The sequence below is a fragment of the Lineus longissimus genome, chromosome 10 (assembly GCF_910592395.1).
Source record: "Lineus longissimus chromosome 10, tnLinLong1.2, whole genome shotgun sequence".
In the NCBI taxonomy this organism is placed as follows: Eukaryota; Metazoa; Nemertea; class Pilidiophora; order Heteronemertea; family Lineidae; genus Lineus; species Lineus longissimus.
Genome location: NC_088317.1, coordinates 9254999 through 9279532, shown reverse-complemented (window position 1 = coordinate 9279532; position 24534 = coordinate 9254999). Strand labels below are relative to the sequence as shown.

The following is a 24534-nucleotide window of genomic DNA, read 5'->3' as shown; positions in this document are numbered from 1 at the left end:
CAACAATGTGATCATGTGAGGGCTGTAGATGTTTAGAGAGGACTCTCAGCTGACCAGTCCATCGGCTACTTCCTCACGAGTGAGACCAATGTTGTTGATATTGAAAATCTCGACATTTTTCACAATAGCATTTGCTGGACACCGATAGTTCTAATACTTCGAATGATGTTACAGATTCTGTTGATAAATTTTATGTCGTTCATACTCTACCCAGGTCAGACTTTTGCATGTGTATTCATTCGGACACACCCGAGGAAGAAATAATCTATTTATAATAGAAATCTCTTAGCTAGTTCGCTTAGCTACACCTAGGCGGCGCCCCTATACAGCCTCTGCCTCGTGAGAGCCGCCATTCACCAGTACTTCTTCCTCGGCACACTGTTGCACATTGTTCCGAGATTTTTCTAAGTTGTTTTCGCCAAATTTTGGTCGATTCCACGTTCGAGAAGGACACCCCGGGACACCTTCCGGAAGCTTATTATCTCTAGGAGAGGGGTGAGATCGTTATTTTACCATCCTCCCTCGATTTCTGCTTTTGGAGCGTGCTTTTCCTGCCGTCTCCCAAGAAATTTTTTCTCCGTTTTCCCGGGCTGTTGGTCAGGTGACCGTTCGTTTTTATACTTTTGTGGTTTTTCTGTTAGAAATTTCGGCGTAATGACATCGTTATTGCCGTCCTTTCTATCTTCTATGGGTGTTCCGCCCTTTGTTCTGGACCTCCTGCCCTTCAGGGCGGGTTTTTGAGGTCTGTTACGGTGTATCAGGGATTCATAGTCCCCGGCCCGGTTCTTCCCCATGTCGGGGTGCGGGTAGTTCCGCCCTCATTGGGCCGGACCCTTCCGCCCCCGGGATGCCTTCCTCTTCTCCCGGCACCGCCGGCAAGAAGATGAAGGAGGTAAGGAGAGGGGCACGGCCCTCAAAGGCAAGGGGGTTTTTGACTCCCTCTCCCTCGCCCTCCTCACGGACCCCCGCTAAGGGATCACGTCCAAAGTCCGCACGCGAATATTTGCTGCGCGAATCGGGGCGGAAATTCGCCTGGTCGAATATCGCCACATTCATTCGCCTCCAAATCGCTCCCTGCTTCGGCGATTCTATTATGATCAGGCGAAAATTCAGACTGAATAAAAATCGCAGGCGAAAATAATAATCGCGCCTAATTCGCTCTCACCAACCATCGGAACGAAGCGAATATTAGAGGCCTATATGTGTTGTAGTATGCCTATTCCGACATCAGCTGATAGCAGACCGAACAAAAACACAAACTGGAATTCCCGGTCAACCTGACTGCAGTAATCATATACATCACATCTATCCACGAGGAGCTACACAAATTTGACACAGAGGTTTGAGGTTCTTAGTATTATGGTATGTATTCCGAAGGATTGTGGCGGAATGTACCGAATCATACAGCTAATCATAGTTAGGCTTATGTTTCCGAGTCTCAGCCAACCAATCAAGATCGTTGTAGTATCCGGTTATCCTAAACAGCGTCCACCAGCGCCCACCAGCGTTCACCAGGTTTAAAGTCGGGTATAAAGTCATCAAAATAATATTTTGTGGCCAAAACGTAATACGTACACCATAAAAAATACTTTTCCTAAAAATTTCATGCTTATTTCGTTTAAGACCATTAGATTTTACTTTGATGGTTTTAATGTATGTATGTGTTTAAACCTGGTGGACGATTTCATATTTTCGCCTCGCATTCGCCGGTCGATTTTCGCGTGCGGACTTTGGACGTGATCCCTAAGCAGCGAGGTCCACGGAGCTCTGGGGGGTTTCAACCCCCCCGACCCCTCCCCCCAGGCCGGCCACCCCTCTTTTGGGGGTGTGCCCCCTGGGGAGGCCTTGGGTTTGAGTGTTGGCGACCCTGATTCAGGGACACTCCCCAGGGCTAGTCCTGCCCCCTTTCCAGGGGGCAGGGCTCTGGGTGGGACTCTGGAAGTTTTACGTCCCGATCCCCCCGCCGACGCCCCCACCTGTCATGGGTTGGTGAGCAGCATTGCCCCCGGTGAGCTGCCTGTTATTTCAGGTGTGCTCCCCGGTCCCCCTCCGGGGTTTGCGACGGGGTTACGGCCGCTGCCCTTGCCAGCGGCAGCTGGCTCTGCCAGCGCCACGGTTGAGTCCACGTTCACTCCGGGGATCCGCCACCCCTTCGCTTTGGGGCGGGCTCGTCCGTCCGACCCTCTCTCTGTGAGTCGGTCGTCTCTTCGGACGCCCCCTGGCGGGGCAAGACTGGTTTTCACCTTCCTGTCTTTGCAGCCGTTCATTGCACCCAGAGGTGTCCTTCTCAGTGTGGGCAGGGGGTCGGTGATCGACCACTATTCAAGGGCGAGGGGCCCTGGTGCCCCCCCCCATTATGGGTGCCATCAGACCGTCTATTTCCCTGGTCCGACCTCACCCTGCTCTGTCGGGTATGTCGGGGATGACGGGTGTGGCTGCTGATCAGGCATGCCCCCCTCCCCCTCCCATGTCTGCCCCACGGGAGTCTGATTTGAGCTCTGAGCCTGGGCCTCTTGCTTCCTCTCTCACGGAGGAGCAACGGCAGTTGCTTAGGAGCCTGACGGACCGCATGGAGGCTTCCAACCTCCATGGCAGGTCCTCGGCTCGCCCGGCCGAGAGGCCAGTTGCTGTTTCAGTCATCAGCCAATGGACTGTGAATTTACCGATTCACAGTCTTTTTCGGCCTCTCAGGCTGACCCCCCCTCTGGGGGTGAGGACTCCGCTATTGTTGCGGGTATGCACGACTTGCGCCCTCTTGTTCGGCAATTTGTGCCGCAAGACACATGTCCTCTCCCGACGGTCAACCCGCCCTCGGTAAGGTGCCGTTCGACTTGTTCGGCAACGCCTCCGAGCAGTAGTCGGATGCGGTCCCTGACCGGGCTTTCTAGGAATTGCCTGCGTCTCCAGCCCTGATTAGAGCCTCCACATGGTTGGATACGGCTCTCAGGGACACAGCACCTTCTTGCGGGGGTCACCAGCGTGCCCTGGTCTCGACGCTCCCGTCTACGGGGCCGGGTGCCTGGACTCAGGCTGGGAAGCGATTCACGACCGCTTCCCCTCCAAGCCTGTCCTATAGACCCGATTATTATCGGGTCTCAACATCGGGAACCGACCCGGTTTCACTGTTGCCCCTCAAGGATGTCATCCAACTTTCAGGCTTGGTACCCCCTAAAGTCCTCTCTTCTTCGGCCTTAAAGGATGCGAAGAATGACGAAGCCCTGGCTAAAGAGACCCAGGCTTACGCCGACCTGACTCTGTGTGCCCTTACCAGGTCATTAGCCGCCGATGCCTCGGAGGAACAGCGTATTCTCGCGATGTCCCTCCAGCAGTCCCTGCAGCATGCCAGTGATCTGTCTGCTAAGCAGGCGGCTAACGGCGTGCTAAAACGCCGCGACCTGCTCATCGGGGGGTTGAGCATGGTCAGGTCCCAGTTTCTGCGGGGGGCATTAAGGACCGTTCCATTGAGCGGCCCTTTCTTGTTTCATGACTCCCTGCCTGACACCATGGGTGCTCAGGCACAGTCTGATCGCCTGATGGAGTCAGTCTCGACTCCCCAGGCCGCCCCCCGTCCGCGTTCCTATTCACAGGCCGCGGGCAGGGGACAACAGGTGGGGTCTCGACGCCCCCGAGGTTTGTCGGCTCTTCGTGGGCCCTCGTCCTTGCGTGGCTCCTCCTCCTTTCGTCCCCAAGGGCAGGCAGAAACTGCGGCTCCCTCACGCTTCTCCAATAAGCGCCACCGCTCCTCAGGCAGGGGCGGGGGCGGCAGGCAGCCCAAGCGTCCCTTCCAAGAGAAGGGTCGTGGGGGTCCCTTTCAAGAGAAGGGTCGTGGGGGCAAGCGCAAGTGACTCTTTAGTCCTTCCTCCTGCGCCTCCAGGTGGCGCCCCCACAGTTGGCGTCGTGGGTGGCAGACTGCGACACTTCGCAGACTTTTGGGACCGGTGGTGTCAAAAAGACACCCCCTGTGCCGGATATGCTCCGACGCGGTGTCTGATTGGACTTTTCCCGTCCCCCCCCCTATGACGTCGACTCCCACCCCGGTGTCCCCGCCAGTAGACCCCGTCAGCGCGGTTGCCCTTCGATCGGAGGTCCTGTCTCTTCTCAAGAAGCAGGCAGTGAGGCTGGTGGACAACCATTCCTCACCGGGCTTTTACAGCCACGTCTTCTTGGTCCCCAAGAAGTCTGGGAAGTGGAGACTGGTCATCGACCTGTCCACCTTGAATCGGTTCCTCCGGGTCCCCAGCTTCAAGATGGAGACAACCAGGTCAGTAGCGGTCACGGTGGAGCCAAACGATTGGGCTATCTCACTGGACCTTCAGGACGTGTACTTACACGTCCCGGTCCATCCAGAGTTTCAGCCCTTCCTTCGTTTCTTCTTCGAAGGAAGGGTTTATCAGTTTCAGGCCCTTCCTTTCGGCCTGGCTTCTGCTCCGCTGATTTTCACAACAGTCGTCAAGGCGTTTGCTGCGCCTTTTCACGCCATGGGCTTAAAGCTCCATTGCTATCTCGACGACTGGCTGCTACGGCACCAGGCTCATCGCCGTCTGGGAAAGCAGGCAAAGTTTTTGCTCGTCACAACCGGACAGGCAGGGTGGTTGTTAAATTGGGACAAATCCGAGCTGGATGCAGCTCAGGATTATGTCTTCGTGGGGGTGCGATTTCGCACACGAGAGGGCCTGATGTCCCCCCCTCCGGACCGAATTTGCAAGATTCGGTCCTTGGTCGGGATTTTTCGCCGTCAGGACAGCGTCACAGCCCGACAGTTTCTGTCGCTGCTGGGGCTGCTCAATTTGGCAGTGGACCAGGTTCATTTCGGCCGCCTGTATATGCGCCCACTCCAGCTCCTCCTGCTGTCGAGTTGGTGTCCATTCACGGACTCCCTCGACCATTCATCCCGATATTTATCCCGGGGTCTCTCCTGAGGGAGGTGTGGAGTTTTTGGGGTTCGGAGACGGAGCTCCTCCGCGGAGTGCAGCTCAGCCCTCCGTCGCCCCAGATGTCCCTGTTCACAGACACCTCCCTTTATGGTTGGGGCGCCCATTTGAACGAAGGGGACCTGACCACCAAGGTCACGAGGGGGATGCGCGTCTCTTGATCAATATTCTCGAGATGCAGGCTGTCATCCTGGCCATGAGGGCCTTCACGTCTCATCTGAGGGGTCACAGGGTTTCTCTTTTCTCCGACAATTCGACGGTGGTCGCTTATATTCGGAGACGGGGGGACGAGATCCGACACATTGTGCCGCCTCACCTGGGAGCTCCTGCAGCTTTGTTGCCGCTTGGATATCCAGCTCCTCCCCCTTCACATCCCCGGCAAGATAAATATCTTGGCCGACGCCCTTTCCAGGTTGGAGCGTCTGGTCCGGACAGAGTGGACCCTCCATCGCGAGGTGGTCTCTCGCCTGGGGGCCCTGTGGGATGCTTCGGTCGTGGACTTGTTTGTGATTCGGTTGAACAAGAGGTTCCCCCTGTACTATTCACGGGGAGGCCTTGGGAGTGGACAGCCTTGAACTTCCTTGACTTCTTGAATTTTCTATTCTCGGTCCGGAAGTTTTCGGTTCAGGGAGTGAAAGGTTATCCCTCCGCCGTTTCGGTCACCTTAAAGCTGACTGAATTGTGGCAACCGTCTTGGGATGACGCAGTTTCATCGTTGCTTCGCAATATGTTTTTGGAGCGTCCTCGCTCCATTCAGCTCTCAAGTGAGACCTCTCGGTGGTCTTAAGGGCTCTCTTGAAATTTCCATTTGAACCCATGCATCAGGCAGATTTTAAACATCTGACCTTTAAGACCGTTTTCCTGGTGGCTTTGGCCACGGCACAGCGGCGGCCTGAGCTCCATGCTTTAGCATTTGATAAATTGGCTTTCACTGAGAGGGGCGCGGTCCTAGAATTCGTCCCAGGTTTTCTGGCTAAAAACCAGGCACTGCACACCTCCAGGCGCCCGGTTTTTGTCCCCTATTTATCCGCTACGGTCTCTAGAGACCTCCCGGACAGAACTCTCTGTCCTATTAGGGCATTGAAGTTCTATTCTAATAAGACTAAGGAGCAGTGAGGCCGCTCCAGGTTATTCTGGGGCATGCTCTCCTTCTTGTAAAAAAAATTTTTTTTTCCACAATTGTGTCTCTTGACGATATGTGCTGAGCTTATACCGTGTTGAGGTGGTTTTGTCCCCGTCTAGGAGGGGATGGGTTTTCCCAGTTATGCTTCCCTTTGTTGTCAAAGGGCCTGTTGACCTCTAGCCCGGGTCTCCCCCAAACATTCTTTCTCTGGGTCCCCTGGTCTCACCCGTTGGGTTCTGCTGCGCAGCTTGGAGACAGTTCACTTCACTACATGGTAAGTCACCGTTTACCATCCTTCCTTTGGTTGTTGGTATTCAATGCAAAAGTCTGACCTGGGTAGAGTATGAACGACATAAAATTTCCATTTCCTGTGGAAATGTAATTTTATTAGTTCATACCTACCCAAGTCAGACTACCCGCCTGCCTGTCCCCACAGCAACGGGACTCACTCGGTGCGCTCGAGTAATAAGTACTAGTGAATGGCGGCTCTCACGAGGCAGAGGCTGTATAGGGGCGCCGCCTAGGTGTAGCTAAGCGAACTAGCTAAGATATTTCTATTATAAATAGATTATTTCTTCCTCGGATGTGTCTGAATGGAGTACACATGCAAAAGTCTGACCTGGGTAGGTATGAACTAATAAAATGACATTTCCACAGGAAATGGAAAGACAACGTATATGGTGCAAAACTGTAAACAACAGTACTTACTAGTACATGTAATATGAGATGTTAACATTTACATCATCATTTGTTTGCTCAAGTGTTTAAGAGTTTGTTCTCTTTTTTCAAAGCTGTTAACGATTTTGTTACACTTTTTACTGGATAATTCATTTTTATCAGTTAATTTGTAATAAAATGTGTAAAACAGGACAAATGCCTTCGAATAAATTATTTCCATGTCCGCTTTCCACAAAATCAACGCTTTCTATGTCCTTCCGTGACACTAAAGTTTGTGGTCAAAACCATGCCAGACCAGTAAACTAATTAAAAGCAGGTTAATTAGCAAATTGACTGGACACATAATTCAAGGCATATTATTTGATACTTATTTGTTTTGGTCATCAGAAGTTTTGAAAACTTAATAAATAAAACAGTTTTTTTGTGTCTCCGGAAAATTCATGCAAATTTTGACAGAATAGCAATGATTTGGCTTTACAGACGCCCATGCTTGCAGTGGGCTGTTTACAGACGTCTTCAACTGATAATCCATGTTTTGCTGTTTCCTGACGCCTTCAACTGATAATCCATGTATTACTGTTTCCTTCCAGTGTGCAAGTTTAAAGCTCATAAACGGTGTGCTGTGCGAGCACAGAACAATTGTAAGTGGACAACACTTGCGGCAGTTGGGAAAGACATCATTGAAGAGGAAGATGGGGTAATCCTTATGTCCTTTTTTGGCTCATTCTAGGGAAGTCTATACAATACTGCAGTGTCCATCGTCCGTTGCCTGTATCCTGTTTCAAAAACAATAGCACGTTTCTAAACTGCTTAGACTATGAACTTGAAACTTTGTACACATGACCTCCAAGGTCAGGTGACCTCTAACACTGCCTTTCGGTTCAATCTGATTCTTGACTTGGCCACCAGGAGTCAAAAGTTAAAACCTAAAAAGTTTGATATCACGTTTATAATAAAAAATAATGGTAAAAAGTGCTTATATAGCGCACTAAGTTTCAGTGAAATGTCAGTGCGCTTGACAATATAAAATATTAATGATTTTAAAACATTTAAAAGTTTATGAATGATTCCTTTTGCTAAAAGTTTGATGGTAGGTACTTTTAGCAAGGATACATCACATATCATACAGGTTTTTGATTTGACCAACTTTTCATCCTCGCAGATGTCAAATGGCGTAACTTGGCCATTTGAGCACAGGCACGTCAAAATCATGCTCAATAGCCCCAATCGACTGACAAACTCTCCCCTACTGACTTATCAATAAATAACGGAAGATACTGCAGTGTGTACGCTCACTATGCAAAACAGTTGGAGTTTTGATAAAACAATGTGCGATGACTTTGAAATCTTGTTGCAAATGTGGTGACCGATATCACAAAATGTACACACTGCAGTATCTTCCGTTATTTATTGATAAGTCAGAGCACACAGCAGTAATCTTTAATATCTACCTGTTCGCCAAAAATTTGAAAAATGTCTGAAATTTTAAAATATGACTTTCAGTGTGTGATGAGGCATGTACATTGGTAAATTGCTCATTACACATGTCCATGCTACAGATTGGCTGAATTTCGATCCCAGACACAGACTGACATCTCAAAGAGTTTGTGACCAGTAACCATCTTTTGCTGAGTCATTTGATGAATACTGCCAGTTAAAAAAACTCTTTTTCATAGGAATGAAATGCAGAAAATTCTAAGAATTCTGACATCTAGTTCGCATTAAAATCTATTCCAATTTTCCCTGTGCAGTCAGTATATATTAAGCTTGAAACCATCACCAACATTTGATGGCGACTTTCCATCTGGCTTGTGCCCACCAGATGACAACTATGACTTAGATTTTAATATGGTTGTCAGTGACCAGAATTCAGCTCACTGGAGAACAGAAAATGTTCGTGCCATAACATTTTCGCATATGCTGAGCGATGGCCATAATTATTCACAAGTCACATTTTGCATTGCCTATTTTTGACCTAGAGCTATTGATAGTGAATAAGCACTGTAGTGAAGATGTCTACTGCATACTCAATACTCGATGGGTTTTAATGTGTGGAGTATGTGTAAGTAAGCCTAGCATACAAATATGAACATTAATTAGACAAGTTTTTGAAGAGATGTGGAATTTGTGTTTGTTTGGTGTACAGTAATTATGATTAGTGCTAATTGCGCTGTGTATATGCAGTCTCTTTAATCACCTATTTGATATGGTGTACTATGCTGAGATCGTACTAAGCTGAGATCATAGGGCCGTTGGGAAAAATGGTAACAGCGGCGCAGAATTCCTGGAAGACCTACTTGGGAATTTCACAAAATTATACTACAGTAGTTGTCTCTGTGATGTGTGAGAGTTGTTAAAACCTGGTGACCAACACTTTGTGTAATGAGAATGAATTTGGCTTTTCTCCTTGATTTCTCTTTTCTTAAGTTTGTTTCCAATCTTGCACAGGCATTAGCAATGCCTCATCAGTGGTTAGAGGGGAATCTACCAGTCAGTGCCAAATGTACTTTTTGTGACAAAACGTGTGGGAGTGTGTTGCGGTTACAAGATCAGCGGTGTCTGTGGTGCAGAGCCATGGTGAGTATATTAGCTTGCTGATTTGGTTTACTAGAGGGAAGTGCGCGTGCATGTATGCGTGTAGGGCCATGCTGGTGGGAGAGCAATTGTGGTGGTAAATAATAGAACTGTGCGGCACTGCCAAAACAAACAGAGTCTGCATTATGTGTAGGAGAGACAATCATATATTCACACATGCACACAAGTACATTGTAACTGTTCATAAGCGCGAGGTGCAGAGATATATTCATTGGATAATATTCTACAATACCCACAACTCGGCAAAAAAGTATCCAATCAATTTAATGTGCATTTTCTGACAATGAAATAGGAAATACTGAAAAATACACCAACTATATTTGAGTAAATGTTATTAATGGAGGTAATGACACTTAACTTGCCTCAGGCTTAATCTTAAGACAGATAATCTCTTAATGAACAATCTTGCTATTCAGTCTTTAGTAAACCATGTTGTCCCTCATTTTCAGGTGCACACATCGTGTGTCGTGACTTACCCAAAAACATGCCCGCTGGGCCCGTGTCGGGTATCAGTACTACCACCAATCTGCATAAACAACATTGACTCAGACGGATACTGGGAGGCCACAAGACCTCTTGGAACTTGTCCATTGTTGGTGTTCGTCAATTCAAAAAGTGGGGACAATCAGGTAAGTATTTACTTAATGTTGTTCATACTCTACCCAGGTCATACTTTTGCATATGTACTCTTATCAAGCACATCTGAGGAAAACTTCATCAATTTTTAATAGGCAAATAATTAGCTAGTTCATGAAGCTACATCCAGGGCGGCGTCCCTGTACAGCCTCTGCCTCGTGGTAGCCGCCACTGAGCAGTAATTTTTCCTTGGCGCACTGTTGAACATTGCCCGGAGTTTTTTGCTTGATTTTCATGTCTTACACCAATTCCAAGCTGACGAAGGGCCTCCTTGGACACCCACTGGAAGTCGTGGGTTATATCATTCCTTTTTTGGCTCGCCGTAGGGGAGGTTATACAGCACCACAGTGTCCGTGGTCCGTCGTCCGTTGTCATCGTATCCTATTTCCAAAACAGTCACATGTTTCTTAACCGCTGGGGCTATGGACTCAAAACTTTGTATCATGACCCCCTAGGTCAGATGACCTTTGACACTGAATTCCGGTCCGGTCTGATTCTTGACTTGGCCACTTGGGGGCCAAAACTGAAAACATAAATAGTGTGATATCTCACTTATTATGCCCCCGCTAAATTGGGGGCATCATGTTCTTAGGTGGTTTCCGGCCGCCGCGTCGTCCGCCGCACTGAATTCCAGACTATAACTCAAGAACCCCTTGCTCGGCTGACTTGAAATTTTTAGGGGGTGTAGGCCTAGTGTGTCAAAGGGTCCCTATTGTTTTTTGGCGCGTTCCAAAATCCAATATGGCTGCCAGCCGCCATCTTAGATTTTCGCATTCCGCTCGTTTACTAGAGTACCAGAGGTCCAACAGTCTTCAAACTTTTGTGGTTTGATGGTCTATGGTAGGGGAGGTTCCCTATCGATTTTGAGCCAGACCCGAAATCAAAGATGGCCGCCAGCCACCATCTTAGATTTTCGTGTTCCGCTCGTTAACTGGAGAACCAGAGGTCCAACAGTCTTCAAACATTTGTGGCGTAATGGTATATGGTTGGGGAGGTTTCCTATCGATTTTGGGCCCTACCCGAAATCAAAGATGGCTGCCAGCCACCATCTTAGATTTTCGCATTCCGCTCGTTTACTAGAGAACCGGACGTCCAACAGTCTTCAAACTTTTGTGGCGCAATGGTCTATTGTTGGGGAGGTTTCCTATCGATTTTGGGCCCGACCCGAAATCAAAGATGCCCGCCAGCCACCATCTTAGATTTTCGCATTCCACTCGTTAACTGGAGAACCGGACGTCCAACAGTCTTCAAACTTTTGTTGCGTAATAGTCTATGGTAGGGGAGGTTCCCTATCGATTTTGGGCCCGACCCGAAATCAAAGATGGCCGCGAGCCACCATCTTAGATTTTGGCATTCCGCTCGTTAACTGGAGAACCAGAGGTCCAACAGTCTTCAAACTTTTGTGGTGTAATGGTCTATGGTAGTGGAGGTTCCCTATCGATTTTGGGCCAGACCCGAAATCAAAGATGGCCACCAGGTCCCCGACTTGGTGATTTGTATTCCGCCCCGTAAATTAAGAACCGAGTGAGTGACAGACCTGAAACTTATGTGGTGTTATAACCTAGTGTAGGGGAGGTTCCCTATCCATTTTGGGCCTGATCTGAAATCCAAGATGGCTGCCAGGCCCGACTTGGTTTTTCGCATTCCGACCTGTAACTCAAGAACCAAGTGAGTGACAGACCTGAAACTTATGTGGTGTGATGAGGTTGTGTAGGGGAGGTTCCCTGTCGATTTTGGCATGACCCAAAATTCAATATGGCTGCCAGCAGCCAATTTAGATTTTGGTATTCCGATTGTTAACTGAAGAACTATAGGTTTGACACACTTCAAACTTTTGTGGTGCAATGGTCATTCAGGGGATGCTCTCTATCAATTTTGGGCGTGTTCCAAAATCCAATATGGCTGCCAGCAGCCAACTTAGATTTTGGTATTCCGATTGTTAACTGAAGAACTAGAGGTTTGACACACTTCAAACTTGTGTGGTGTAATGGTCTTCAGTAGGGGAGTTTCTCTATCGATTTTGGGCGCATTCCAGAATCCAAAATGGCCTCCAGCTGCCATCTTAGATTTTTGCTGAGATGAGATAAGATAAGAGATGAGATAAATAGCCACGCATGTCTACACGCAATTCCTATTCATTGATATCCGAGCATTGGATATTCTGTGACTGACACCAGGAGAAGGGATATATAGCCTCACAGTTGTTATTCATTAGCATGTAAGCAATGGATATTCTGTGACTGATTCTAGCAGATTGCACTAGCTACCTGGCAGTGACTAGTCTTTAACTTCCTGACATGACCGCCAGACCCCCGTTAGCGAAAGATAAGCAAAATAGGTGGAATGCCTCTCAGCTGGATGTTTATAATAGATAAGCTGATTGATTGCACTCCAAGGCCTTCCTCCTAGACATCTGCTATTGCACTACAGACACCACCTGCTGTGTTAGGTTTATCTGTCTTACTGGGTTCATTACACTTGGTGCAATATTGGTATGTGGATTAGTGGATTAGATCGAATGCACTCAATAGTCTTGGTTCCACTACAGGGTTTAGATCCGTTTCTATCGCATCCGCATCAGGTCCGAACTTAGCTTAGTCCGGACTAACGAATGTGGTGCAGTTCGACTACAGGATTGGTAAGTTAACAGGTATGGCTACAGGCGGCGCCACTCTATGCGCGTTAGGTGTTGTTTTGACAGAACCAACACTTCCGCTCATGTGCAATACGTTCACATTGACACACCACCTGTAGCCGTACTTAGTAACTTCATCTTAATCCGGACTAATGCGGTTCCATTACAGGTAATTTCTGCTTTAGATCCGGGTCTATTCTAAGTTCGGCTTAAATCCGCTTGTCCTATCCGCACTTAATAAGACCGGTCTTAGTGAGAGCCGGACTTGTTTAGTCCGGACTAGCTGTAATGGAATCACAACTAATTCGGATGTAGTCCGCACTTTCCTGTAGTGGAACCGCAACTTATGTGTTGCTGAATTCGTGCCATGAATTGTTATATAATGTTGTATAATGATGAGTCATGGATTGGTCAAGGAACAGTTGCTTCAATGATTGTGATGCAGAGAAGCAGTGTATGCTTCTGCATTGGTTTCTATCTGATGTCCATGAAATTTCGTTCAAAGTCACTCTACAAATCCTTGGCAGATTTGAAGCAATATTCCTGTTTGTCACTGTTGCAATACACCTTGGGATTTCACCCCAGACTTATGGGCCGTGAAAACCGCAAAAATCTGTACATGTTTTTGTAAGCAGTCGTCGCTCGCGCAAACATGTCTTGCATGTTTTTGTGAAAGATGACGTCGAAGAACGCAGTCGTATATCAAAACAGACGTTGGGTGGCGCTCGCGCAAACATCCCTCACATGTTTTTAAGAAAGAGGACGTCGAAGAACGCGGTCGTATATCAAAACAGACGTTGGGTGGCGCTCGAGACGGGTCATCCTATTTAGCGTCCAGTGGCGACCAGTGGCGTCCAAGGCGAAATAATAGGGTGTATATGGTTAAAAATGTTTTCAAGCTCCTAAAACACTTTCAATAAACAAGATTTAGAAGTTTGGTGGAGTTTGCAAACCTAGTTTTTGAATAATTATCACCAGAAAACGATCTTAGTATGCCAATCTGATGCCAGATCCCGATTCCGCTTTTTCTATAAACCCAAGGAACGGCAGCTAAAACAAACATGGCGTCCAGTACTTTTGCTGGACGCATACTAAGATTGTTTTTTGAAAGTGTTTTAGGAGCTTGAAAACAGCATGCTTCATGCTAAACTGGACATTGCATGATAGGCAGTATATCCACACCTGATGCATTGCAATTTTTTTAGCTTAAGTTGAAATTGGACGGATAGTTCTGACCTGGCTACAGACAGGGAGTCTGTGTCAGTGTAGTAGGCCACGCAATAGCATACATTATATAGGCCGCAGGGATGTGTACTATTTTCAAGTTAGGTCGAGATAGAGGCAAGGCTCCTCTCCTAAGAGTAAGAGTGGGGGTGGTCAAATTCGGATGGATGACAGTGAGCCCAGGGTAATCTAGTTGTACCCCATTGCACACGATCGCTCTTCGCAGGGCGGAACAATATAGTTTAAAGCCTTCAAGGCCCCTACGTCATTATTGTTTACAGGCCTAACTTAAAAAGCAAGGTACATGTTTTAACCAATCTGATTAAAAACTATGAAAAAAAAAGAAAAGTTTTTTTACATAGGCCTACTATAACAAACAGTCCGAAAAAGCAGTTACATCCTGCACCATGATCAACTACAATATTGCAATATAGAAACAAGCATCCGACAGGACCAATCAGGTCTTCATCTGAAGCATTGCCATTAGGCCTACATGGCTTGTGGTATTCGACTCGATGACTCGACGACGCGATGGCTCGATGACGCGATCGTTGCTATGGATTTTGCTAAAATACGGAATCCCATGATCCTGGTCTCCGGGCTACCGCTGCAACAGCAGAGGTTTTAGCTCGGCCTCTCCCATACCCAGCTACGGTATAAGGAAGGATGTGCCCCTCCCCCCCCCCCCCCCCAGCCATGGCCACTGAAGATTGGTCCCCGCGATTGATTTTGATATTTAAAGGACTCGCGGAAGTTTCATAGGATGCAAAATGACCGGAGATTTAATTGACAAACAAGCTTCTAGTGGCCAATGTCAGATGTCATGTGGTAGTCTGTCAACAATCGGAATTTCGCATATGTGCAGTTTTTTAGACTCAGTCACTCAGTCTCTCTTCCGTCCCTTGACATCTGCCCCCCCCCCCCCCATACATCAGCCCCTCTACATGCTTTCCGAAATTGGTGGCTTGCATTGGAACTAGCCTAACTTTTTCCCCCTTGTCCGTCATTAAAGGCATTCAAGTGTGTTGGTCAACCATGACTATCTCCTTTGTCCCTCCACCACAGGCCTAGTTTCCCCTTATGACATCACTATTTCGGACACTCAGCGCCCCATTTCTGGAAAGGTGTATAGGACATTTAATATTGCCGTGCTGAACGGATATCCAGAGCCAACCTTGTCTCCAGGAACTCGCGTGTCATTTTAACATTGGAACTTCTGCTCGTAAAGAACCTGGGTAGGAGGTTGATCTGAACCAGCTATATTTAGGTGTATTTAGCTGTATTGACGGTAAAGATACCAGTGGCTTGCATAGCAACATGGCGCATGGTTTTATCAAAAATGCGAACTTGTAGGAAACGAAAAATGGTCGGATTAGATACGGTGAAAACAGCTGGAAAGGGGTTGGTAATGATCGGTTCTTTTTTATTTTCCTCCACTTATGATTCTATGTATAAATTACAGTCCAAGCAGTGATATTCTTTAAAAAGATTCCAACTTGATCGCGTCATCGAGTCATCGCGTCGTCGAGTCATTGAGTCGAATACCACAAGCCGGCCTACATTGAGTACACTCTGATTTTGTCAGATGATGTGCCACTTACAGGCAGGAGTAACGATAACAAATTCCGTAACACCTGCTGTGGTAGGTCAGCAAGACATGCCACAGGCTAGATTGCGCTAATCTCTGATCACTCTGGTCTCGGTCTCCACAGAATGGGAATGACAGTGTTTGTCTTCACATGAACAATCAACAACTATAATTACCAATTAGACCTGCGATATGCTGAGAAGTCTCCTATTATTCTCACATCTCAGCCAACATGGATATTCTCACGCATTTTGACCTATGCTATAATGCGACAGCCTATTATAAGTGTCACATCTCAACAAGCATCAAAAGACAACAGGATCTGACTGTCTGTCCACGGACATGACAGAATCATTCAACTATATTCCACTACATTTAGGCGTGTTAGGCGTGCGATATGCTGCGACATCTTGCATTATTGTCAAATCTTAACATACGCTGTAAGACGGTGATGTGACTATATTTCCAGGAAAAATCAGCGATTAGTCCTGCACCGTATGGCCTGCGTTATTATATGATAGTCACCTACTGTTTCACCTCAACTGACTCGGAAAGGCGGTACGTGTCTCTCTAGGAACATTCTGCAATTTATTCCAACTCTTTAGGTCATCGTTATGCTGCGATATTCTCTCATTATTGTAACATCTCAACATACATGGAAATACGGGATGTGTCTTTCTCTACTAGTAGGAACAAACAAGGGACAAACTCTACAAAAAACTTAAAGGAACTCCAAGAAACTGTCAACTCTATGAAACAAGACATAATCAACTCAGAAATTATAATAAGATTCTAAGACGACTCATTCATGGAGCAAAAAGGTCATACTACACTGAGCAATTCAACAAATGTGCGAATGACAGCAGAAAAACCTGGTCAAATATAAACTCGATCATAAAGAAAATATCAAACAATAAGGGTGAACAAATACCAAGTTCGTTCAGTGTAAATAATGTACAAACAACCGATAAAACAGTTATAGCCAATGGTTTTAATGACTTCTTTGTAAATATCGGTCCTAAACTTTCAAAAAACATAAAGCCTATCACCACTGATTTCAAACATTACCTTGATAATCAAAGAGATAAGACCTTTCAATTTACGAAAATAAACCGAATGGATATTGCTAAAGTAATTGACAATCTAAATCCGAAACCTAGCAGTGGCTGGGATGGTATATCCACTAAACTCTTAAAAATGTGCAAATTTGAAATTCTTGACATTGTCACAGCTTTAGTAAACCGCTCTCTTGAATCAGGCATTTTCCCAGACAATCTTAAAATAGCAAAAGTTATTCCGTTATTTAAAAAAGGGGAAAAAGATTCATTTAACAACTACCGGCCAATATCCCTTCTTCCATCAAATTCAAAAATCTATGAAAGAATCATACATGATCAACTCACTAAATATCTCGTCGACAACAAAATAATCTTTGAAAGTCAATATGGTTTCCGAAAAAAACACTCAACAGACCTCGCCGCAGCAGAGTTAATTGATAGAATAACTAAAACCTTGGATAACAACAAGAAATCAATTGCCATATTTATGGATCTGTCCAAGGCTTTCGATACATTGGATCATAATATCTTATTACATAAACTTAGCCTTTACGGTCTTACTGACTCTGCTCTAAATCTCATGAAAACTTATATATCCAACAGACGTCAATATGTTGATTTCTCTGGTTACACCTCCGACCATGCTGTCATTAAAACGGGTGTACCCCAAGGGTTGATCTTAGGGCCTCTCCTTTTTACCATTTACATCAATGATCTAAACAAAGCAAGTAAATTCTTCAATTTTATAATGTTTGCGGACGATACAACTTCACTTAGCGAATTACATTCTTTCTCTACCAAGGTAAACCACATATTAAACACCGAGCTATTAAACATAGCAAACTGGTTAAAAGCAAATAAATTATCTTTAAATATCTCAAAAACTAAATTTATGATCTTTGAACGAACACACAAAATTTTTAATGGCATCCTAGATTTACAAATTGAAGGCACGAAACTTGAATGTGTTGAATCGTTTAACCTCCTTGGATTACTTATAAATAAGGATCTTACTTGGACTTCACATATAAATCATATTTCAAAAAAAATATCAAGGGCAACCGGCATTATCAATTACTTAAAACATTTTATTCCACAGAAAATTCTAATAACGATTTACCACTCTCTTATCTCTGCTCATCTCAACTATCAAATATTATCTAGGGGCTATGATCACAACGAAATTTTAAAACTACAAAAGAAAGCTATTCGTGCCATTACTCTCAGTCATCCTATTAGTCACACTGACCCTTTATTCATAAAGCTGAAACTACTCAAACTACCGGACTTACACAAATTAATTGAAATAAAATTTCTCTATAGATTTTTAAAAAAGGATTTACCAGTGTACTTCATGCACAATTTTTTCTCATTTAACAGTGATGTTCATAACTATCCCACAAGAATTAATGATAAATTTAAAATACCAAATGTAAGACACTAATATGCCAAAATGACACCACGATACAGTTTAACTAAATTATATAATTCTCTCTCAAAACAAACTCTAAACAAACTCCACTCAAATTTTAGCTTAAAATCCTTTTCAACATACTACAAAAATGAAATTTTGGGTTCCTATAATAAAAAGTGCCAAATTCGCAACTGCTAATGTTTGCGACATTTGAACTGGCGAGTTCTAAAAAATTACAAAGGAGCACTCACCAGCTTTGCTTCGATAAACTTCGGAACTTCTACAGTTATCCTCGATCCGATCCACCCGTCTCCTCGCGACTTCAACTAGGCTTCTATCCGAATGTACTAAGGTCCATTAACAACTAACTCCTATCCGTATATCAACACTCAAAGTCTTTACAATTAAGTTCATTTGAAAGTCCAATCACGTGAAGGCCGAAGCGGAATCGGCCGCAAATATACCCTTTGCGGAGGGTTCTCTCAAAAACTGAGGGCTTGTTTAAATTTTGAGCCTTTAGGCTATAACACTTATACGAACATTATAAATTGTCCACAATTACACAAGAACAAGTAAACATGAAACATTTTTTTGCTTGGTGCGATTTGGCTTAGATTATATTAACAAAGATGACTGACTTGACCTGGAACTTAGCAATCAACCCAAATCTGAGTCAACTGCAAGGGCACTCTGGTTTCAAATCCACAGGCATTGAATAAACTCTGAGCCGCGGAGAAACAAGTATGGGTCTTTAGAGGCCATTGGCATACAGGCCAACTAAGAGCTGATAAACTGCAGTGAATCCCCAACCCTCCTACAGACCTAGAAAACTGTCCCAAAACAAGCGCTCACAGCGGAGCGTAGAAGAGCTGACCTAATTTTTAAATCCAGGAAGCCAGGAAGAGACGTCACGCAGACACGTGACCAACTCGGTAAACCCAAAACTCAAAAGGTCAAGGTCACCCAAGTGACGGAACTAAAAACGAACATCAACGAAGTGCAAGGCTCGACAAAACATCTATACTAACGTACATCATGTACATGCATGCATTCCGTCCAACTGACCTGTGCTATCAATAATAAAACCACGATTTACAACGAACTACGTGGCAGAAACATCCGTCCGCCAAGTCACACTCGGGCATACAAATCTATTCAAAATGGTGGCCGAGAATGGCGGGAAACTACTTCGTCAACAACTCGCGCAAGGTGTAGCGAACAAAGTCGGAAAAACCACCTAAAACATGTCTAGGCCTACCTTGGAGCGCTCCAAACAACTGCTGAGAAGTCTATCTACACGAAATCCCGAAACATGACAGGAAAGCTGAACGAAGACGAACAAAAAACGGCCACGAAACAAACACGAACCTGCTAACACGACAGCAAGAATACGAATGGCGACGAACAAAAGTCACACGACCCGATTACGTCTACTTCACGAACTAGTCTCGCTTCTGCGAGACCGTCGAAAAAGTTTGTCTGCTTTTTTCTTTACATTGCAACAACATTCGTTAAACTTTTTTCGTCTTATAACTGTTATTACTCACTCCTTCACTGTAAAATAGAACTGTCTTGTAAATTAAATTGTAAATCCAGTATATAATAATTAACATTGTACTACATGTAATTCATAAGGGAGCAGGCATTAAGCGGCCAATCTGGTCTTGTTCTGCTCCCGACCACAATCAATATTATGTATTTCATTAATGCACCTTGTAAATTTTGTTGGTCGAATAAATATTCATATTCATATTCATATTCATATTCATTTCTGACTTTTTGGCCCGCGTTATGTTGCGACAGCCTCCTGTTAGTCATGTAAGTGTCACATCTAAACAGACAAGGAAGAACAGGATAGTGAAAGCCTCTCCAGGAATTGCAATCCACTTTATTCCCAAAAAGATGCGGCTGTGTCTCTAGAAACAATCAAACATAATCATTGCCACCTGGTCCAAAGTTATGTTGCGACTGTCTCACACATGTCCAGCAACTCAACAGGTAAAGACAAAGGGGAAGCGCCCGTCATGCTGTTAACAGTCAGAAATATTTCAAGGTCAATTTATGATGTGGCTAATAGTGGCACACACAGTCTCGTAATTAGTTACTATTGTTCCCCGGGAGGTTATTTTGAATCTATTCATGTCACCCTGTTCGGTATCATTGTTCTTTGCAGTGGGTTGACTTTGGTGAGAATTAGTTTGGCTTAAGACAAGTGTATTGTGGAAAAAACACACCACAAAATTCTTCAGACAACGGACAAATTCAGGAGATCGCTTAAGACTCATCACAGAGCAGAGCGACTGCTTATGCACGCCAAATTCATGAACACAGATTGAGTATTGCGCTTGGTGACGGCGATTTTTGCCTCATTACAATGAACGGTAAACATCAAGTAAGATGGAAAGTTATACAGTGCATATCAAAAAAGGGTAATCTGAGATCAGAGATCAGAGAGTTGATATGCCAAGGTTACTGATTTTGACAACCTTCATTTGGGTTTCCATTTGACAGGAGCACATCACATTTCTATCATCACTTCTGTTACACATTGACCGATTACAGTGTTATTGAAAAATGATCAGATCAATTGCACTTTTTCCAAGTCGTGCCCCCCCCCGGCCCCCAGCATAAATAAAGAATGTAGCCATTAGACTGTTCTTCCTACTTGTAGAGCAGTGTGTGCGGGCGACTCTTAACTTCAGTTTTGTCTGTGCTCTACAGCTCCTAAATTTCACGCTGGTCCACCTTCCGAAGACACGCCAACCTTTCCAAACTTCCCCACCATAATTTGACCCTGCTACATCTCAATGTCCTATGTGGTGGAGAAAACACCAGATTTTATTATTGCCTTTGGAATATCTATGTAAAAAATGGCCAGGGCCATTGTGCTCACCTCATGTGGAGGAAAGATGGATAAAGAGCATGGTATTGTGTCATGTAGTGTTAGGTTTGATGTAGGTCCAAGCAATTACAATTTCCCCAAAATGGCCAATTTACAGTGCATTCGACCTCTGTGACCTTGAAAAGTAGGTCAAATCAAAGAAGACCCGGGTGACACATTGAATGGTTGTTAGAATTAGATGTACCTATGATATAAAATTGGTGCCAATCGGGCAAGTAATTACTAAGAATAATGGCATTTTGAAGAATTTAGGATTTGGCCCCCTCCCTGGAGGCCAAACGGCAAATCAGATCGCACCAAACTTCAGTACCTGAGATCACCTGACCAAGGGGTACATGTGTACTTAATTTGTGATCAATAGTCATTGCAGTTAAGAAACGTGCCATAGTTACGGCCTGACGGCGAATTTACACCATTTGACCTCTGTGACCTTGACAAGACGGTCAAATTAAAAGCCTGTGTGACATATACTGTATGGTGGTTAGATGTACCCATGATATCAAATTGGTGGCAATCGGGCAAGAAGTTAAGGAATAATCACATTTTTAAGGTTTTTGGATTTTGCCCCCTGGTGGTCAAGTGGTGAATCATATTGGACCAAACTTCGGTCCCTGAGATCACCTGACTAAGGGGTAAATGTGTACCAAATTTGGTATCAATAGTCATTGCAGTTTAGAAACGTGCCATTGTTACATCCTAACGGCCAATTTACACCATTTGACCTCTGTGACCTTGAAAAGGAGGTCAAATCAAAAACCCGGAGGATATATGATGCACCTTTGCTAGAAGTACCTACCATATTTTTTTCAAAACTTCCCGACTACTATTAAGGGAGATATTGCATATTTTCACCTTTAACGTTTGGCCCCCTGGTGGCCAAACCATGAAACGAATCGGACCGAAACTTGGTCTCCAAGGTGTCATTATATAAGGGTACATGTGTACTAAGTTTCAACTCAATAGCTCTAACAGTTAAGAAACGTGCCCTGCTAACGGACGACGGACGACGACGACGACGACGACGCCGACGACGATGACGACGACGACGCCGACGACGCCGCCGTCGCCGACAACGACGACGACGACGGACGGACGACGGACAACACGCTATGGGATAAGCTCACCTCTGCTAAGAGGTGAGGTAAAAAGCAATTAATTGGCTCTTGCGTTATATGTTCGCAAACCTCGCTGTTTGGAAACGCTTAAACAAAGATTGGCACATTTTCTGTTTTCACCTCATGGTTTTTCTTCTGGTTGTCTTTTGTATGGAAACATTTAAATATGGGGGACAAACACAGGAATGATGTTTCACTGGCTTAAGCATCCACTTTCGGGAACTTAGATCCTCGAAAGTTCATATTTTGCTAAAAGAAAAAGTGGAAAGTAAGGTGTATGTAACCCTTGCAAGTTTATTGTTGGTCAAATAAAAAAGAAAACCTGTTTTGATTGAGGGACAAATGTATTTTTAGCTGAAAATAAACATTTCTATAGACACACATTAAAGGATTACCTGACATCAGGAAGTTGTGGTCATTCAGTGTTGTTCGTATAAGTCTTATTATGTTGAATGATCCAAAAAAGAAATTAGTAGTTTGGTGTGATAATCCAATGTGGTATATTGCGAGATAATCACCGACGAATAAGGGTCTTTGACAGTAATGGCTAAATTATGATGTGATTGACAGCTATTTTGCCGTTTTGTTGCCTAATGCACCACCCGAGCAGCAAATATCATGAACCATTAATTGATACTGCGGTTTTATTTACATATGTATAAAAAGGTGATAGCATCCGGTGGTTTAAAGGTTTTGTCTGTTCAGAGGCTGCAGTAATGACAGACTGACGTTTTTACTGCTAATTTCTGAAGCACAGCGCTACTAATATAAAACGCGCTACTAATACAAAACGCTATGTAGACGCGCCAGTCTATCTCCGCCTTGCGAACGTGAAGCGCGGAAAAAAAGTGTACAATACACTGACGCGAGGAATCGCTCTGATACGAACTTGGCTAAACTCGATTCACACTGATAGCGACCGTCAACGGTGTCTTATGGACGCACTCGTACCATGCATTGCGGATCGGGTAAAATTTTTAAAATAAAATTTTTTTGTTTATAACACACTTAATGAGGTTAATGTTTATTTCTTAATGCTTATTTGGAATCATCAAAGGCCAACGCGTTAAATAAACGCATCGATTGTCATCAACATAATTATGATAGGGGAAGAGCCTGCCCGGGAAGGACACTCAATAAATGAATTGCCTCTGGTTCGCATAGATTTGACTTTTTACAAAAGATAGGCAACGGCATATCTTATCCGCCTCCTATGTTTCATTGTGGAACTGACAACTATCATAAATATTGAGCACGTTGATCATAATGGTCGGACTTATCGCGCCCCCTGCAAACCAACATGAAAATAACCGTTTAATAGATTATACTGTCGAAAGGCATCGAAAAACTGAAGAAAGGTATCGGAATTCAAGAACTCGAGACTTTATGAGGGGCATCGCCACTGAGCGTGTAATCCGATTAGGCGTCCCTGCACTTTACGAGTGATTTACGAGATATTTCTTGACCGATTCAGATTTCGAGAGTTTTCCGAGAGAAACACGAGAGTTGGTGGTCATAGTGGCAAGTGGAATGTCTTTCGTGGCTGGTGTGGGGATTGTTATGATATTAGTCTTGGAATATTACGTGAGGCATTAAACATTGGTGGGTTAAAATAGTGCAACTACTGTGCCTGGGCCTAGGCTGGGGAGACCTGTCGTTTTCCACTTGAATTTCAGCATTATTTTGTTTTAGCAGCAATAAAATCACATTTATAGACATTGTTTATTCAAGGGGTGGGTAGATTCAATGAATAACCGTGAAATCAAAAGATGATCTTGAATAAAACATATTATATTAACTATTTCTTTGCCTTGGCTATTTTTAATTCATATCCCCCAGTTTGCAACCATTTCACCATTCTGACCAGATTTCAAAAAAATTTAGAAAAAAAACAAGAAGACATATATCATTGAAACCTGTTTTATTTTCTTTGTTGCAGCTTACTCTTTCACCTACATATCCGTTTTACTGCTTTTTCCATAGTAGTCATTGAAACAGTCACCATTGCAGAGGGGTACATAATGTGCGCTATCGTATATATTTCCCCCCACCAGTTTCACTTGATAAAGTCACGAATTGCAAGCGTAGAATGAGCAGATGATCGTCTGCATGGAAGCCTAACACATCAGATCCTGGTACAGTACCCAGAATATATCTGGTGTTATGACGGCGAACTAACTATTTCGTTCTAGAACGAGATTGGCAGGAATTTGCGTACGTTCTAGAATGAGTTTGGCAGGGAAAGAGTTAAGGGGAAAATACTAAAATTACAGAAATAAAGAAATTTAAAGAAGGACTCGGCACGTTTCAAGCTTGGCAGGTTGACGCCTTAACTGTTTTGCCACGGCACCGGCAGGTAATTGCCACCAGTTTTAGTTTCTTTTTATCTGGAATATTTTAAGTTGCCTGATTATCGACAGGCAGCAGTACTGGTTATTTGAAACGGTGAAATTTTGGCGAATAAATGTTGAGTTTCAAGAAAAATATAGCTTCTAATCAACAAATTCGTCCTGCTGCTGCAAGATAACCACCACACCATCACGAACCAGCATGGGATTTGATGGCAGGAGTAAGCCTAGTGTGCACCTCACTGGCATGGGCCGACTGTGGAATTTATTATAGATGTGAGTTCCTG

At 44.6% G+C, this 24534-nt stretch overlaps 1 protein-coding gene across 2 annotated transcripts in view; it reads left to right on the top strand.

The window, feature by feature from the left end:
- LOC135494968 (diacylglycerol kinase delta-like) overlaps window positions 1–24534 on the top strand; it is a 782762-nt gene that overhangs the window by 378428 nt on the left and 379800 nt on the right. For both annotated transcript variants that reach the window (XM_064783336.1, XM_064783337.1), the window contains 3 exons: window positions 7323–7429; window positions 9181–9309; window positions 9777–9956. In XM_064783336.1, coding sequence (XP_064639406.1) covers window positions 7323–7429; window positions 9181–9309; window positions 9777–9956 — 416 coding nt within the window. The remainder of the gene's footprint in view (window positions 1–7322; window positions 7430–9180; window positions 9310–9776; window positions 9957–24534) is intronic.